This window comes from Camarhynchus parvulus, chromosome 2, assembly GCF_901933205.1.
Source record: "Camarhynchus parvulus chromosome 2, STF_HiC, whole genome shotgun sequence".
NCBI classification, from domain to species: domain Eukaryota; kingdom Metazoa; phylum Chordata; class Aves; order Passeriformes; family Thraupidae; genus Camarhynchus; species Camarhynchus parvulus.
Window position 1 is genome coordinate 67,129,855 of NC_044572.1, and position 18,730 is coordinate 67,148,584.

Below are 18,730 nucleotides of genomic sequence, written 5' to 3' on the forward strand. Positions count from 1 at the left end.
AATGCTTGGAAAAGCTACCAGGACACATCTGGTTCTGCAGGCTGTGTGTTGGCTGAACCCTAGCACATCACCAGAGCCTGGAAGCTCTGCTGTTCCTGCTTCCATGCCCTGATCACCCCCTTAGGTTTCCGAGGAACTGAAAAGATGTTTAGGAAACAGCAGAGCTGATCCTACCTGCAGAGTGCTGCTGCAGGGCACTGGTCAAGTGTGTCAGTAAGCACTGCTGATGCACAGACATCCCTGCACCCCTCCTTTTGGTTCCATCAAAGTTTTGACACCACAGTGCTACTTTAAATGTTCTGTTCACTTTCTGTTTCAAACACTTCAGCACACTATCACTGACATTTTTCAACAGCCTCAGAAAACAAATGCTTTCCCAGAAATTACACTATCTATAGGACTCCACTGAACCCATCTTGTAGGAAATCTTGGAAATAATGGCATCACATTTTTCAATCACTCAAAGTGAAACAATTTAGGAGTGCTGAATTACTATAATTTCTTTAAATATTAAAATGGAAGTTTATGGAGATCCGTATGTTATATATGCTATATGTTTCCTAGTCATTAGTCAAAGTTCTTTCTCTGACTACTAAATAAGCCAAGTATTTCCCAAAACTGCAAGCTTTTCCCTCTCAGGATGCTAATTTTAGTATAGAAATGGGTAGCTGGACACCAGTGCTATAACCTGGTCTGCCAGCCTGCCGTGCCTATGCCTACATCTGCCTGAGGAATGCACCACTAAAAACACAGGGCTGTCAGTCTTTCACATGGGTTGGTGATAGTTCAGGGCATTCCTCACCTCTACTTCTCTGCTCTGCCTTTCTGCCTGAGATTACTGCCCCTGCAGCAGCCGATAAAACAAACATGTGCGTGTTCCTTCACCACTGCAGCTCACAGCCTGCTGTAGCCAGCTAAAAATTGCCCCTCTGATTTGTTTATATTAATATGCGCTGGATGAATAATTGCAGCAGCTCAAGTTATTGGGGGACAGCTGTCTTAAGCAGCAACAGGATCCATCAGAACCCATTTTTCAGCATAAAATAGCAAATACATGGGCTCTGTGTATGTTGCCATACCAGGGCACTACTCTGGATGCTTTAGCAGCAGGAATCAAGTGGTCACCATAAGAGTGGTATCTGTTCATCCACACATGGCAAAGGATCATCAGCTAGGCTGAATCCAGATACCTCACAGCTGTAAGGGAGAGAAACCTCCTTTCTGAGGGCAGAACCTCCCAAGCTGCGGTAAAAACATCTGGGAATAATGCACAGCCAGTGCCAGAGAATAACCCACACAAGACCGTGAAGTGTCTTTAGCACAGAGTCCCAAACAAAAGGACGGACACCAGCACTTTCCACAAATATTTGTCATTAGGAAGAAAAGCCATTTCCTCCAGATGGGTGCAACATGGCAAGGGGACAGGAGAAGTTTTGTGCTGTGGCTGCTCACTCCATTCCTTCCCTGCTGCCAGCTGCAGATGGGACAAAACAAACGAGTGACAAACACAGCAGAGGAAAAAGCTGTACCTGTATTTTGACAGTGGTGACACAAATGCAAGGTTAATGACGACATGCAGCAGAAACTGGGTTAGCAATCCCACAGCAGCCAGGCTATTAAAAAGTCAGCCATGCTTTACTGCCATCACCAGTCTAAGTCAGAAAAATATGAGACTTAGCAGCATCGTGGCTGCTAAGCTTTAACAGTCCTGTCTTGCTCATGTTTTGGAGAAATATCTACATAAACTACACAGTTTTAATGCAACATCATATTCTCATCAAAATGAAAACTACAGTCCTGTAATAACTGAGCCTTTCTTAATATATTCCATGGTGAAACTACATTAATTCAGTGTTATCATAGGAAATGTAAACATGTAACAGGCATGAAATTAAAATTTGCAAATTTACAGCAGTAACTTAACCCTCATGCACATAATGAAGTTTCCTGTATTAGTGTGTATGCTTCTAGATTTACAGTTCCGTATTTATGACCAGTGTAGACAAATTACAGTTGCTGCAGGGAACATAACTTCGAATTTCTTGGCTGCCATGGCTTAAAATTTAGTCACAATGTTCCCCATTATTAAAAGTTTTATACCCTCCTAACTAAATTGATTTTCTCCTTAGATATATATAGTAAGTTCTATATATTCATACATGTACACACACACACACATATAGATATATATACATTTTTATGTGTAAACACACACACATCTTCAAAGAAGGAAATTAAATTTCAACAGACAGCTACCATAACGTCTAATAAGCAGATATAAAATATCTTTTGGGATTAAGCTCTTAAAACCAAAGCAAATGGACTAGTCTGGGATCAATGCACCGCTCTGTCCTCCTGCAGGGAGTGGCAGAAGCATGTTAGCTTCCACTGATGCTCTGAGCTTTTCAGTGAATGAATACAGAAGTACGATCAGCCCTTTTTAGACACCAATCTGCTCACCCCAACAGAGTTCTTAACTTTGAAAAGCTCACATACAGGTACAGGGAACACCATATGTTCATGGGAACATCAAGTGCTCCATGGATTTCAGGCACTCTACTTGTACATGGACCATTCTGAGTGGAGGAGGTTTTCTTTGTACATGGAGATATTCAAGAATGATCCAGATGCCATCCTGTCCCATGTGCTCTGGGACAACACTGTTTGAGCAGGGAGGCTGGACCAGACAACCTGTTGGGGTGCCAACCTGACTCATCCTGTGGTTCTGTCATTCTACATCCAGGCTGAACAGGGAGGTGCCCTGGGGCTACAGACTTGTCTTCCTAGCTAAGTCTCAGCCTTCAATGTGAGATGACACAAACCTGTGGACCAGGAACCTCTCTGCTGTGCCGTGCATGTCACTGTGACAGCTCTGTCCCCTTCCCACTTAAACTACACCCTACAGGGTCACATTGGAGATAATTTCTTTCTCGAGCCCCATTCCAGGCTCCTTGAAGGTGCAAAGCAAAAAAAGAGTTTAATTGCTTATATTCTTCCAAAGCAGTCACAGGTAACTCTCCATATCATCCCATTCAGTCACCATTTTCAACGCTCCTCAAGCACCTTTCCTCAGGTAAACCCCCTTAAGACACAAAATAAATGCACACACACGTGCACATGCACAGGAGCAAGTGCAATCTTTCTTGCATGCTAAAAGTTACAGCTCATATAGAGGAACCTGCCTGACGTAGGAAAGTCAGTATCTAATATGCCACTGAAAAAATTAAGATCTGTAACAGCCAGTGAAGAGGTTAAACTTTGTTGATAAGCTCCACATTTTCCAAGCAGCAGAAAAAATGCACAACAGGCCTGGTGCTGTGGCAGAATGAGTGAGTAGAATGCTTGCCTTTACACACATTCACCCAAAAGTAATGCTGATTACTAAGCCTCTGCGGCCTCACTGGAAAGAGACACTGTGTTCTTACAACATTTTATTAAAATGCAGTGACTTTATTTTAAAGTCAAGCTTGTTTAAATTTGTGATGAAAAATGTGTCAAGTTTAAAGTCACAATATACTTCTTTGAGTGCAAATATGCATTTTAAACTGACCTGTGGTCAGAAAGCCAAGAAATAAGGTATGGCTTTTGAGAAGATTTCCAGACACAAAAGAGCACTTGTATTGCCACTGAAAGGGTTATGATTCTAAATGATTAGTAAGGAATTGAAAAAAAAAAGTCAGGAAAGACATAAAGAAGATGAAAGTATTGACCTAATCCTATTAAAAGCAAGGATGTTACAGTGTACACAGCAGAGATATTCCCAGATACCTGTTCCCTTGGGCATTTGGATATGCCTTGCTTCTTGTGATCTGATCATAAAAACCACCAAAGGATAAGTATAAATTATTCCTAAATACCAGGACTCCATGCTCTGTGTTTAATGAGGCAAAAATGACTTCTCATTTCCATAGAACAAAGTAGGACTCACAGGGAGAATCACCAAAAGGAATGGCTCTTTACTACTCACTCCCACATCACAGCCCCTTACAAATCCCTTTTGACAGTATCAGGGTGAAGAAGCAATTAGCCTGATGTTTTCCTTCAGCAGTTCTATGTCCACTGTGGAAAAAAAAATGCATTTTCCTCATGCTTCTTTCCCAGGCCCCTAGCTGATGGCCTACCAAGCTATTTGGTTTCATGGTGCTCATTTTCCCCATCTCAATCACAGATGTATCACTGCAAAACAGCTAAAACCCGAGAAATGCTTTTTCTGTTATTGCTTTTCCATTTGAGCAGTTGCTACCACAGAACTCCACAGTTCCAAGTGGAACTGATGGCACAATCCTTACTCTGTTGTGATGTCTTCAATAGAAAACAAGCAAGCTGCTATCCTGGGAAAGGAATCCAGTGATTTGGAATCACCAAAATGGTAAAATGGATTCTCACACCAAACCCGGTATATTCTGCCTGTCCTTCCTACCCAAATATCCCACACCACAGGCAACATCACAGGCAAGGGTAAAAAGAAGACACAAACCTCTGAAAACAAACTGTCAATGAACAAAAAACCCATATGTGTCCTGCACTTCTCTAAAAATACCTGCCATGCCTGCAAGGAACAGGTAATAAGCTGGTATAAGTCAGCAGAAACTCAACTTCTCAGAAGATACTAAGAATTTTCTCTTCAGCAGTGCTGAGCACCTGCAATTCCTGCAGAAGGCCTTGGTTGCTGCAGGCATTTGGTGTTTGCCATACTCAGAAGTCAGGTTTCCCTCTTCTGATGGTTTGGCTTGCATATTTTTTCTCATTATGCTTAATAATAATGCCGAGATAAATAGCTCCGTGGAGTAAAATACTGTACTCATCAACAATTCATATAAAAGAGTTACATCTAAACAAACAATGCAAGTATTTGGAAAGAGTCTGCAGCAATATGAAGACGTATTTCTCCCAAATACATATCATAACAATGGAAACAAAGTGCACTTAATATTTTACTTTGGCTTAGATGAAAAGCCTCGTATAAAACAATGTTGATTGCATTCCTTTTCTGCTCATTAAATGCACCATTCCAGAGAGTTACTGTTTAAATTGCAGAATCTCCAGAACACTTGAATGTGACTTACACCAAAATAAGCTGGCATTGTGAATCTTACAGGCACATGCAACACCTGAAAAAGTCCTTCTTCCCACCTATCAAACTATACTTCTTTTTCTTTCTCCTTCCTAAAAAACACAGAGATTTCCAATACATCAGCAATGACATTTCATATCTCTCGGCTATAACTTCAGACAACGCCCTGGACATTACTATGCCACAAAAGAGTTATTTTTCTACATTTCCCAGAGCTAATCTGTACCATCTCACCATGTACAGAAGTTTACCCAGGCAGGTTACTGGTGGTTTTGAGGTATTTTTATAACTTCCAGTACCACTGATATAGCCTGGTTTCCTTCTTGTCTTGGGAAAACTGCTCAAGTGGCAGAGGAAGAGACTGCCCAGGGAAGTGGTGAAATCATTGTCCCTGGAAGTGTATGTGGCACCTGGGGACATGGCTTAGTAGGGAATATGGTGATGACAGCATAACAGCAGACTTGGTGATCTAAGAGTTCTTTTCCAACTCTAAGGATGTCCCTGCAGGCCCCCAGCCAGGTAATAATCAGCATTGACTCCATGATTGCAGAAGGCTGATCAATTGCTTTATTCTATTTATCATACCATACTATACTATTAAGAAACTTGTAACCCTTACAGACAGTCCGATACAGCTTTGACCTAACTGGTCAATCCATCCAAACTACATCCAGTGTCCAATTAAGAAATTAAGAAATCACCCTTTGGTAAACAATCTCCATAAGGCATTCCACATGTGCACAACAACAGGTGCAGCAAGTGGAAATAAGAATTGTTTCTCATTCTTTTCTCTGATCTTCTCACAGCCTTCCCCAGGAAAATACCTGGGGGAAGTCATCTGTTGCTCTCTGTGGCCAGAGAGCTGCTGCCACATAAGGATTACATGATTCTATGACTCTTGGCAAAATCCAGTATTTTTAGTTTCCAGAGTAGCCTTCAATCCCCCTCCCCCTCCCATCTTCCCACTTAAGTTTTAAATTCATACAAATTACAACCTCTAAAGTTCAAAACTCACAATAAAACACCAAGGTAGTGTAACAAGCTAAAACTTTAAAGTACAGTAATTAAGCTAGAGAGAAACTGAAATGAAAGGCTCTACTTACTTGTCCATTACTCAGGGACAAAAGCCTTTAATTTTTTTTCCCTCAGACAGACCCTGAGTGTTCCTAAAGCTATACTCTTGCTAAAGAGTAACAACACTTAGAAAACTACAGAGAAGCCTTAAGCTGAGAACAGAACAAGCACAAAAACGTACAAAAAGTACACTAAGCATTTCAGTATGCAATGACAAAATGTAAAGAACATCTAAATCTCTACAAGCAGAATCGTGGTGCAGAACAGATATTTCTTTAATGCCTTTCCTTATTTTACAAGAATCAGAAAATGGGTTCACTCCTGCTGATTTAGGAGAACAGGTTACATGTGGGAATAATTATGCAAATTGGATTATTGGATTGCATATGCACTTCTGCACAGGCAGGAGAATGTAATCAATCCTCAAAAGAGGGGATTTCTTCCCATTATTAATTTTTCTAAAACCGCATAGCCAAATCCTCTGCAGCACATGCACCCCAAAGCATCACTTACTTGTCACATTTTAGTTTAGGCTGTCACTGCAATAGTTCATGTGTCTCTCACACTAGCAAGATGAATGAAATTGAGGATTGGTATGATAAGAATAATACAATTCTTCCCAACTGTGCCTTCTGTTGTTTGGCTATTCTCTGTAGCCTAATTCATATTCTGATCAGAGAAGTGGTAGCTGAAAATCAGGGGTTTTTTATTAACACCATGTACTTCAAAAGGTGCTTCTGTTCACGCATACACACATACAGAGATTGTTCTTCCCAGTCCTCATTTCCTAGGGACACTCTACAGGTCAGCTGCAAGGTCTAATCATGCTACAGATGATGACTGTAAAGGCTTAGGCATGATTTTAAAGATCATTTTATCAAAAGCTCTTTGCAAGGTGTATCTTTTACATGTAAAATATTGGCACCAGTGTTAAAAGAACTATCAAATAAACTCACATATGACAACTGCCATATTTTTAGCTAACTCTGGAAAAATTAACAAGAGCTTATTTCCTAATAGTTTTGAGATTATCTTTTTTTTCCCCCTTTATATTTCTGTGGTTGTGTGTGCACACCAGCACATACCTGTATCTCTGAAGACACATACACAGTGTGTGCTTGGACACATTTTAAACAGAAGTTTATTCTTACATCAAATGCATAATGTATACTCACAAAGATGTATTTAACCCTGCTATAGCATACACATATTCAGACTGTGGTAAGTACCTAGGACTGCCAGCCAGAAACCAGGGTCCCACTGGGCAGACAGAGCACAAAATGCTAATTCCTGTCCTGAAGAACTTTCTACCCTAAGGTAGTTTGGAGAAGAGAGGCCAAGGTAGGAGGTGCAAGAGAACTACAACTGAAACAGCATGGAAAACAGAATTATTGAGTCACTTCTCATGTCAGGGCTAAAAACTAAAGTCAAGACATTTTCTGTGCCAGAATTCTATTACTCACAGTGTAAATTAAACCAATATTGGAAAACCATTGGAAATGTGTAAGGGTTACCCTCCTGACTAGCTACATACTTTTGTAGACAATAAACTGAAAGCTCTGAACATATGTGGACTCCTGCCAAAGCCACTAGCAGCTGGTTATCATAGCTTCACGCAACCTATGCAAAATCTATTGTTACTTTAGACGTCCAGGTTTACTCCTTCACCTAATATTAATTTAATGTGGGTTTCAGCATATATATCACTGCTGGAAATTGCTGCATGGCTTATTTAAGCACTTTGTATAACCATTATACTCCATCATTTAGGATGCAATAAAGATCAGTTGATATATTCAGCAGCGGAATTACTCATTTGCGAGCTATTTGTTTCAAAGAGCCTCAGCCAGTCAAATTGCAAATATATGAGGTTTAGAGATCAGAGCAAACCACTGTAACATATAAGCTTTTGAAGCTTATTGCAGTTTTTGCTAAGTAATAATTTAGATAGTATCAGGTATACTTTGACTAGGGTGCATTGGCTTCTGCCTAGGAAAAAGAGACATCAGCAGTAAAATGGTTCTAATGACAGTGCAGCAGCATTCATAAGTGCAAAATCATTTTTCATCTACATCACACAGAAGTGGTGCAGGCAAAATGCAGTCATGGCTACAGTAGTTTCTTTTTGTCTAAAAACAAATTGGAAGGAAGTCCCTGGTGGTCTGTTCTCATTTACTGGGAATGTCTTTCACTAGTACTGAGGACACAGCCGCCGGTTATATTCACCCCTCACCTTCTATACTGGCTCCAAAAACTAAAGTGCTGTCTCATCAGTTGTGCTGATGGCATGAAGCAACACTGAGAAGTGGATCAGGGAACTGATACAGCTTTAAGGAGCTGCAGAGGAAAAAGCTCCCTGATTAATCTCATAGTGTAGCCACAAAAGCAGCTTCTGTGGTACATGTGGAACAGTGAAGCAGAACAGCACATGGGAACATGAACACTTGGGAAACAAAAAAAAAACCAAACAACTATGCTTCTCCTCCTAACACTGTGAGAAATAAGGCTCTGGGAGGAGTGGTAACAAACAGCCCAAACCCACCAAAACCCTTCAAATGAAGAAGAGTCTCAGCTGCTGTCTCTGGACCTGCAGTCAAAAGAGAGGACATCTGTCAGGTGGATACGCTGGTATGCCACATAGCTAGCTTCCAAAATCCCCTGTGGCACTTGCTAAGTTTATTAGTAAAGCCCTGGACCTCTCACATAATTGAAAATCTATAGGAAACACATAATTACATCCAGGTTTTGGAGTTACCTGCCATGACATAAAAAAATTACTGGTGTTTAAAGTGTGTGTTAGCATAGACAACAAAGTAAGGATGAAATATTTTTGCTCTCTAAACATATATATACATACCCACACATACTCCAACCACTCAAAACAAATTCCAGCTGTGACAGTTGTGTACAAAGCAGAAACTCCTTACCATTAAAAAAAGAGCAGCTCAAATCAGCTATTTTGCTTCAGGTCACCACCAGCTAAATCTAAACTAAATGTACTATCAGGATGGGACAAGCCAACAGAGGTGAACAGGAGAGTTTTCAACTATTCTAAGACTGTGAAAACAATATAGACATACTTAAAGTATTTTCAAGGAACATAGGTGGAAGAGAGTGGTGGTTTTGCTAATGAATGTCATAGGCTTGTCTGTACATCCAACTGTTACCAAGGTGGCTGCTAAATAGATTAAATGGATTTACTTTGCCCTTTGGTACTTCAGCAGACAACATAGTCCATAAGATAAATACCACCAACTAATCTAGGCAGAAATGGCTATTGACATTTTTTATTTATTCATTTTATTTACTTAGAAAAGTACAAGCAGAAAGGAATTAAACCATTGCTGATTTGTTCAGGTTCAATGGGAGCCTATCAGTGAGACTAGACTGCAGTGGGTGGGTGGAGGGATTGAAACAGGGTATGTGAGAAAATATGCATCATCGGTATTAGCTCAGAGGGCAGCAACTAGATTGTTGGGAACCACATCCCTTGTCAGTGCTTATTCTTACCCAGAGTTTCAGTAATATGCTCTCAGGCACACGGTGTAATTCTTGGGTGGCCCTGGGGAGGGCCAGGAGCTGGACTGGGATGATCCTTGTGGGTCCCTTCCAGCTCAGGGTATTCTGTGATTTTGTGAATATCATCTCAGTACAGCCTCTGTCATGGGTCAGGGTTCTGACACACTAAGTGTTTCACAAATCCAGAAGCAGAATTGCAAGTCCCCACACTCATCTCAAAACTGATGATAGTACTTTAAAGACTTGCTTTGATGGCTTGTGGTCATAATTTCTGTGGTCCCTCATAGTTGTTTATCTTCCAAAAGGAGATCAGGAGTAGATGCGTGCAGTACAAAACCCAGGAAAACTTTCTTATTATCTAGAAAAAGACTTCTGCATCAGCCTCAACCGTTTTTGCCATAAACCCACTCTCCTTTCCTGTGTCTTTCTTCCCTTTTCATCCCATTCCTCCAAATCTGCTTAAAGTTAACTTTAAACCAGATTTTTTCATATTGCCCCCAATGCTCAAAGTACAGCACTCCTCTCTTTTATGTTCCTTTCACTTTGTCTTATATGACTGCATCAGTGCTTTGTATTCAGTCCCATGTGACTGTCCATCCCATTTGCTCATTCTGAGCCCCTACTTTCTTCTTTCCTTACAGTGTTTTCAGCCAATTTTCTTTAGTTGAGAATGGGAATTCAGGTTCTGTTTTCTCTCCAGAATTTTTCTTGACTTTTTTTACACAAGTGTTGATCAGTAGAACTGGCTTAGAACAAAGATTTTGCAAACTGAGTTTATGGTTTGTCAGATTAAACTCTTCTTGCTTATAACAATAATTTTAAAAGTTTCCACTGCTTCAGCCCTGCGAGGCACTGATCACTCTCAGTTGGATCCCAGGAAATGTGGAGATCTCTGACCTGAAGCTATTTAGGCATTTGGGTTATGTTTGACTGAGCATAGGAACTATTGCATTGATTTAAACGGGACTGCTTGCAAGTTTAAAGCTCAGCATGTGCTTCAGTACTTTGCCTGGCTGGGGCCATAGGGCTCAGGTTCCCAGAGCTTCAATACCAGCACTACCTACAAACGATACAAGATAGAACATCCTGATGAGAAGACTTGATGATCAAGTGATTTCTAACCCAATCGTGCAGCTTAGTGCAGCATCTGTGCAATGAAGATGGCCTTTTTGCTCGCCTTCCATGCACATCCAACACTAAAAAAAGAGTTTCATGGTGTTCTGCAGGGCATACAGGCAAACCTGATATGATATACAGCACTGTAAGGTTTTACTGACATTTGCTTAAGATGATCTATGTAAGTCACTCTTAGATATTCAACCTTCGCAAAGTCATGCCAGTAAAATGTTTATGCTACAACATCATCATCTATTCTCTCCACATGCAGACACACACATTATATATCTTCAATTACATTAAAACTATCTATACAATAAGTCACAGTTGAAGCTATACCTTATTTGTTCAAACATCCGAGTTAAATTTATATACTAATGGTTGCATATTTGGCTTTAATAGATGCACTTTTAGAAAATAAACATAATAAATGAATAACCATTTTAGCATGAAGTCACCTAATCTTGATGAAAAATATCTGAAAATGCAGCAACCAGGGAATCTATTTAATTTTTATTTGAAAATAATGCTAATCACAGACTAAGAAGATAAATATAAATTATATGGAGTAGCATACTAATGATGGATCAGACAGCCCCACCCTGTGCAGTGAATGCAATAACATCAAACTGGTTGAAATGGATGGTATATACTCTAGATGCTCTCTTGCTCAAGCATGGAATAAAGGATATAGACTGGGATGGTTTAATTTGCTGAAGTTTCCCCTTACACTTGACAGTGAGTTTCATTTTCAGCATCTTCTAAAGCTTCAGGACAAGCTCTGTGTCTCCCAGCAACAATCAGGCTTATGCACAGGAAAGATGCACAGGGATGATTTCTGTCCCTGAAAAGTGCACAGTAAGGTAGAAAAGTTGGACTGTCTAATGGTGAGCAAGAGGGCTCACATACACAGCAAACAGTGCAAACTGGGCTACTGCATAAATCCTTTGTCATCAGAGCAGGAGCTTAATTCCTACAGCACACTGAGCAAAGGCAAATAGGAGCAAGCAGGCCCAGCCTTTGCTATCTTGCACAGAAGGAAGAGGAGCCTGCTTTGATTTCCTTTCCAGTATAATGAACCACTTCTTTCCACACAACTACATCTTTTTGATTATTTTGATCATCTCTGCTATCCTCGACTGTTCACTTTTCAAAGCAGAAAGAGTATCCTGGATTAGGACTGCATACACCATTCTGGCTACAGCTGTGCAGGAGATGAACAGTGTCAATTCAAGTTGTTTGTCAAGACTCCTCACCCCAACTCCCAAAGCCTACAATCCGCTCATGTCTCCCAGCAGTGCTGCTCCAGGAGCTTTTTCTCTTCCGGAGCCATTAAAATGATCCTGCTTAGAAAGTCTATTATTTTGAGTTTTGAAGCTACCAGGTAATTATAAAGGAATTGAATTTTGAGGGACTGTGAGCTCCAGCGGACACTAGGAAGGAGCAGCCCCTGGAGATGATGGCAGGGGGTGATAAAAAATAGGTGGTGCTAGGCTTATTGCAGATATTGCAGAATATTACAGATAATGCAGAAATGAGGAAATCAAGAAGACAGCAACTCCTATAATCTCACAGAGGGAGTTTTACTAGAAATCTGATCCAGTTTCCTTCTGTACCACTGCCAGAACAGCCATAATCACGCTACTGCTTGAACTCAGTGCAGACCACAAGGTGCCTCAGCAATTGAAATAAATAACTATTTAAAACAACAGCAGCCAGAGACACCGGCAGCATCAAATGAAAGTGACTTTGTGAAGGGAGAACACACCAAGAGTCACTCAACATGATGTGCCACTTGCTTGCCTTGGCAGCAAAATGATGGAGGCTCCAGGATCCATCCTGCTGCCAGAGACCTTTCTTAATCAACACCTCTGGGCTCACCACAGTACATGTGAACTGTGAGTGCCTTTCCTCTCTAAATGTCATTTCATTTTTGTACCTTTCCTTGAGACTTGTCAGCCCATGGACTTTTTTTTTTTTGTAAGAATGGAATGCTGGCTCAGCATAAACCAGAAAGGGATTACATGGAACTGTGCTCAGGGCCCTGACAAAAAGAGACATAACACAGGAGGCTAGATCAGAACCAAGCCATTTGTTTTATTACATTGTGCCTTGAAGGCTCTTGGTCCTTCCTGCCCTGCCCATCCTCAGCCTTTCATTTAACAGCCTGAGCAGAAGCCCTACACAAGCAATCGAAAGCAAGTTACCAGACCCTGACCCCCATACTGCTGTGACCTGTGTCAAATTATAGCTGAAGTGATTTGCTAATCCAAACCCAGGCAATAATCTGATCTGTGGGGAGAAGCACTCTAACACTGCTGTGCTGAGTTGCCACAGTGGTACAAGCACTGTCAGCTTTTCCCAGCAGCTTTTTGACCTACTGAAGCCTGCACACATGTACTGAGCAACTGATGACAAAGGGAAAAATCTGACACATTCAGGCTGTTAAAAGGCATAAGACATATAATCTAAGTCCCAAGAAAATGCTCCAACTAAATGCAGTTTTTGAGCAAGAGTATATTTAGCCCAGCTAAAGGTTACTGCTATGCCGTGCGGACTTCATGTATTTGAAGAACATTTTAAAGAAGAGAAAGAAAAATATTTATGCTGGTGGATCATATTCAGATTATAAGAAAGAATTTGGGGGAGTGCCCAAAGGTTGAGGTCTCTCTCAATCACATAAAGGATGGACATTTGCCTGGACCTTCTGAACCACAGGATTCAATTTCTGTCATGAAAGGCTCTCAAAACACTTGCTCTGTCTTTGTTCAGTTCAGTCAGGCTGAAAAGTACTGCATGGCCTTGCATGCAGAAAATCTGACACTTTTAAAATATCCATTGAGATTTCTTAGAACATCCACACTGGAAGACAGGCTAAAAGTTTTCCCTCAAATATCATATGAATAAACCATGTGATTCATTAATTATGACTCTTTAGCAAGCAGACAGGAACAAAAGGTCTGCTAACTTGGTTTTACGGCATACCTGAAAAATAACACAGAACAGAAGAAAAAAATTGAGATCTTATGGTAGCAACGAAGAGTATTTCATAGTATTTTCATTTGAAGGGTCATTGACCCTTTAGAAAGCAATGCCAGTATGTACTAGAAGTATGTACAGCACAGAGCTCAAAAAAGCTCAATCTAAAATACCAGATAAAAGCTGGATATAGACTTGCTTTCAAACAAAAACCCAAGTTTGCCTCCATTCTTTTATATTCAGATACAGAATTGAAAAATGTAAACCAAGACTTAGGGACAACTACCAAAACTGATGAAACATCCAAGTCAAGTAGGTGCATGTACATATTAAAACAGAAAGGGGGAAAATGAAAAAAACTTTAAAAAGAATAAAAATAAAAGAGAAATAATAATTTAAAAGTCCCTAAGCAGTACTTTATATCAGAGAAAAAAATCTGTTTCTAAAACATTGGCCACAGCCTTTCTTTAGAAGAGAAAAAGAATGAAAACTAAGGCTACCCAACTGCACCAATTTAAAAAAAAAATCACATTCAGCTTCCTAGAAACCATGTACTTTCCTCTGAGTTTATCCACAGTAACCTGTGCCTTTGCCATCTTCAGATTGCTTCACTACACCTGACTTACCTAAAACTGAACATGAAAACTACATGCAGCTTAGCGAAATCAGACACCCAGTCCTCTCTTTGACTCAGCCTCAGTGTCAGTCCATAGCCTTTCCCCAAAAGCCCAATCTACTGCTAATATCAGTTGGAAGCTTGGATCCACAGTTTTAAAGCAAGCCAGAAATCTCATCTTAGCTCCATCAGATTGCAATCTATAAACAAAGCCACAAGCTCAGGAGCAAAGCCAATCAGAAAGACAGGGGCTGAAAAGGAGACTTGAGCATTTTTTATGCTCAACATAAAAAATGCTCAACATTTTTATGAAAAGAGCAACAAACATTCTGTAGGAGATCAAGGAAACTACAAGCAGACACAACTTTAGGAACAATGGCAAAAACATGTCTTTCTGTAAGATAACTAACTACAGGCTGAACGCACTAATGCCAGTTATCACCAAACAAACAAAAAAAACCCAATCAACCAAAAAAATTCTCCAAACCCCTACCCAAACCAAAAAAGCCAAAACTATCCCCCAAACTTATCTCAAACAGTATTTTGATGCTACCAAACAAGATGTGCAAGAATTGCCATGAATTAAAACAAATGGATGGATGCTGCTACTGGTGTGGAGGCTACTCAAATGTCATCTACCACTGTTGATTTCCCCTTTAATAATTACAGTTCTTAAAAAAACATAATCAAGCTGTACACAAAGAAACCAAACTAAATGGCAAAAGCAGCTGCAAAAAGTATTTTACTGCTTTAGCATTTCAGACTTCATCAAGCATCTATGTCAGCTCAACTCCCCCAAAGACCAGCTGACACTGCCTGACTTGAACCTCCCTGTGCTCCTGCTGAAGAGTATTACGGAAGTAGCATTTCCACTCAATCCAGTCATGCCTGATTGCTTTGTGAGTACAAAAAGCAAGACGAGGTTGCTAACTACAGAAACCACCACAGCAGAGGAGTTACAAAACAAATACAAGCTGAGCCTGCACTCTCCCCTCCAATGCCAGGAGAAAATAGCTGACAGTGAAGATGGCAAGGCACATCCACAAAGAATTTGCTAAAGGTTAACATTGCAACTCACATTGACATCAATGATTGTAGAGTGAAAACAATGGGGGAAATTGAGAATGTGTTATGATCCTTGAATGCTTTACATCAGACACATATTTATAATGAAATAGAATCACGGACACAATTCAAGGACATAACCAAACCACAGGCCTAAATCAATCCCTATTCTGGGTATATTTAAAAGTTAAATATATGCTTAAGCATTACTCAGAACAGGGATGTTGACTGGGTATCAGCAGGAACTTACATTATCTGGTTGAAAAAAAGGTTGTTATCAAAAGCTGGATTTTACTGCAGTATATCCGAGAATCATGATAGCTGTAAAGCTGTTGCATTAAAACCTAATCTTTTAACTACACAGAATTTTAATTATGTGATATTCATTAGGAATGCACATACATCACAGTAAATTATTATCATGTATATGTTATTTTACCTGGAACTTCACTTTTTGCCAAATGTGAGGCCCAATAAATTGTTTCAAGAAGCGTTCATCTTCACTCCAGAACAGTCGGATGTCAGGGATATCGTACAGGATCATGGCCAGCCTCTCCAAACCCAAGCCAAATGCCCAGCCAATTTTATCCTGAGCACCAGCTGCAACACACAAGATAAAAATTCAAGAGCTTAAGTTCACAACATGGAAAATTACTGATAAAATGTTCACCTATTTATTAAGAGGGAATAAAGAAAAAGGTGAAATGGCAAACCAGAAAATCTTACAAGTAAGTGCCAAATGAATGATCTAAAGGCTACAGGACAGATCCTACTTATATCAAAAACTGCAGTAAGACTGAGAACATCACTGAGTCCAGGAACCAAAAATGGCAATAAAACAAAGCCACAGCCTTGACAATTTGTGTCCAAAGTTTCGGACAGGCTTGAGAAATGCTGCATAATGCTATACATCACTACCCTTCACTATGCTTAGAGCTGAGCATTTCCTCACTTGACTCCGCTGTTTCATAAGACACATAAACATGAATTCCCTGTTCAGAGTATTTTCCTTGGTCTGACAGACCAAGTCAAGCCTACAGAGCATTAACATCATTACCAACATTTCAAAATACCATAATTGCCTCTTTTGAGGCTTCTAGAAGAAACAGAGCAATGGGATGTGAGGCACCATTGCATTAGCATCACACCTCCAACCAGGGAAATCCTGAGCTGCTTTTCCTGGGAAAAGCCACTGCTCTCACATTAACAAGTCTCTTTTATGCAGCACTAAATATAAAAGGACAAGAATATTTAATAAAGAAAAGCTGTACAGATATTAATGATGCAACATTTCTGTCAGGAAAGTAAATATTCATACCTTCCTTCATTTATAGGGCAGGAGCACTGATTCATGCAAACAGGGATCTTTTCAACACAAAAAACTAAGTCTATATTTAGCCATCAGCCTACTGATTTTGAAATAAGCTGAGAGCCCAGAAGCCCTCACAAAGGCTCAGAGCTTTTAAAAACTTAAACAAATGCCTAAACAAACACACCTGCTGAATGGATGTATGCATGTGTGACAGACTTGACCTCACACCATCAGCACTTGCAGCGTGCTCCTGAGTCACACAACATCACTGCACATCTCACAGCTATGCACCAGGGCCACAGCAGCCCCTCCAATATCAATTTGAACTAATTTTTTGGAAGCTTTGAATTCAGCAGCTTTCCCATCTTCTGCAGGAAGGTGGAAACACAAGTCTTCTTTCTGACCCTTGTCTCTGCTATCAGAAAGAAAACAGCTCCCATTATTTGGGCACTGATGAGAGACATGCTGAGTTTCCTGCTGTGTTCAATGCTGAGACTAAACAGGCCTGAGTTCTGTTCAAATAGAGGGAGGCGTATCAGGCTTGGGAAAAGACACACACTCACAACTTCAATTCCATTAATTCACCTGAACTTGCCTATTTTTCTGGAATAACAGGTCCTCAGCAGAGGCGGTGTCTCACAGGCTGCATCAGCAGTATCGCACTGCCACAGGAGTTGCATCAACTTGTAAGAGTACTTCATAGAGGAGTCAGGATATTCTGCCTGTCCCTTCTCGTGTGCTCAAAGGCAAGATTTTGCACTTTCTAACATTTGAAAGCAGACAGTTCATCAACTGAACTGTGGAAATCTTGGGAAACAGAGGACCGGGTGTGAACTCAAAAGGTACCTCATGGCTGGCAGAGATGCTGAAAACAGTGCTTAGACCAACCAGCAGACTATGAGCAGCTCTGACTCTGGAAACCTGCAATCCATGCTACATTACATGAAGAACTGCACAATTTGCTTCTGCTGACTTTTAGAGAAAAGAGTGACTACAAAGAACATATTGAAATTTGTATTTGGGAGGGATTCTGAGCTTTGACTTTAAGCATGGACCATAAACTGCTCCTCTTCCATGCTGAAAGTACTACTTCTCTCCATACACCAGTATATTAAAGTAGTCACATTTGTATGGCTGTGACAAAGTGATTATAGTTCATTGCAATGGTGCTGCTTCTTCAAATTTCCAGCTTGCCTTTCCTAGATCAGCAATTCCTGCCTCAGTGGCAGAGCTCCTATTCATTCCAGAAGTACCAGATTTTCACATATATATGGGCATTTCTGCAGACCAACCCCCTCCTCCAGATGTAAAGTAAAGCACCAGGAGCAATATCCACGAGGGTTCTGAATGGTCACTGCTTACTCTCAACAGAGGAATTAAGCTTGAAACCTAAAGATGCCAGATTAAGCACTAGCATTATTAATTCACAGATGCTCAATAACGTATACATGATGGGGGTGATGATCCTCCAATACTAGTGATGATTCCTGGTAGATCAGACAGGAAAAAAAATATGACAGAAGATAAGAACAGGTGTATATTCTGATTAGCAGAACCTTACATTTAGAACTTGGGCTTTTTTTATTATTTTGATATGAGAATGGTTTTCACTGGAACACTTCTTTCCTCAGTGACTTGCTATCAACTTGAATTCTGCAATGAATGTCTTGATTATGTATAAGCAACTTCTTTTCTATTCTGGTTTTCTTGCTTGGTTTGTTGGGTTTTTATTAGAAGGACTGGGACACACCACAGGTTTCTTACTCGTAGCAGACAAAGAAATTCTGCTATCTGTCTAGCAGCTCAGAGCATTGTCATCTGAGCTACGATTAAACACCTATTCACCAAACGAAACTTGTCTTTTGGATGATCCTCATACAATTATTAGCCTTCAAACTAAACTAAAAAAGCTTCTCAAATGTCCCCAGTGAAAGCTGTATCAGTGAAGAATTACCTCTACTCAGACAAAATAAAG

The 18,730-nt window shown here is 40.3% G+C and overlaps 1 protein-coding gene across 6 annotated transcripts in view; it reads right to left on the minus strand.

Annotated features, from left to right (window-relative positions):
- Positions 1 to 18,730, minus strand: part of FARS2 (phenylalanyl-tRNA synthetase 2, mitochondrial) — a 231,919-nt gene that overhangs the window by 78,618 nt on the left and 134,571 nt on the right. For all 6 annotated transcript variants that reach the window (XM_030943368.1, XM_030943366.1, XM_030943367.1 and 3 more), the window contains one exon: positions 15,883 to 16,043. In XM_030943368.1, coding sequence (XP_030799228.1) covers positions 15,883 to 16,043 — 161 coding nt within the window. The remainder of the gene's footprint in view (positions 1 to 15,882; positions 16,044 to 18,730) is intronic.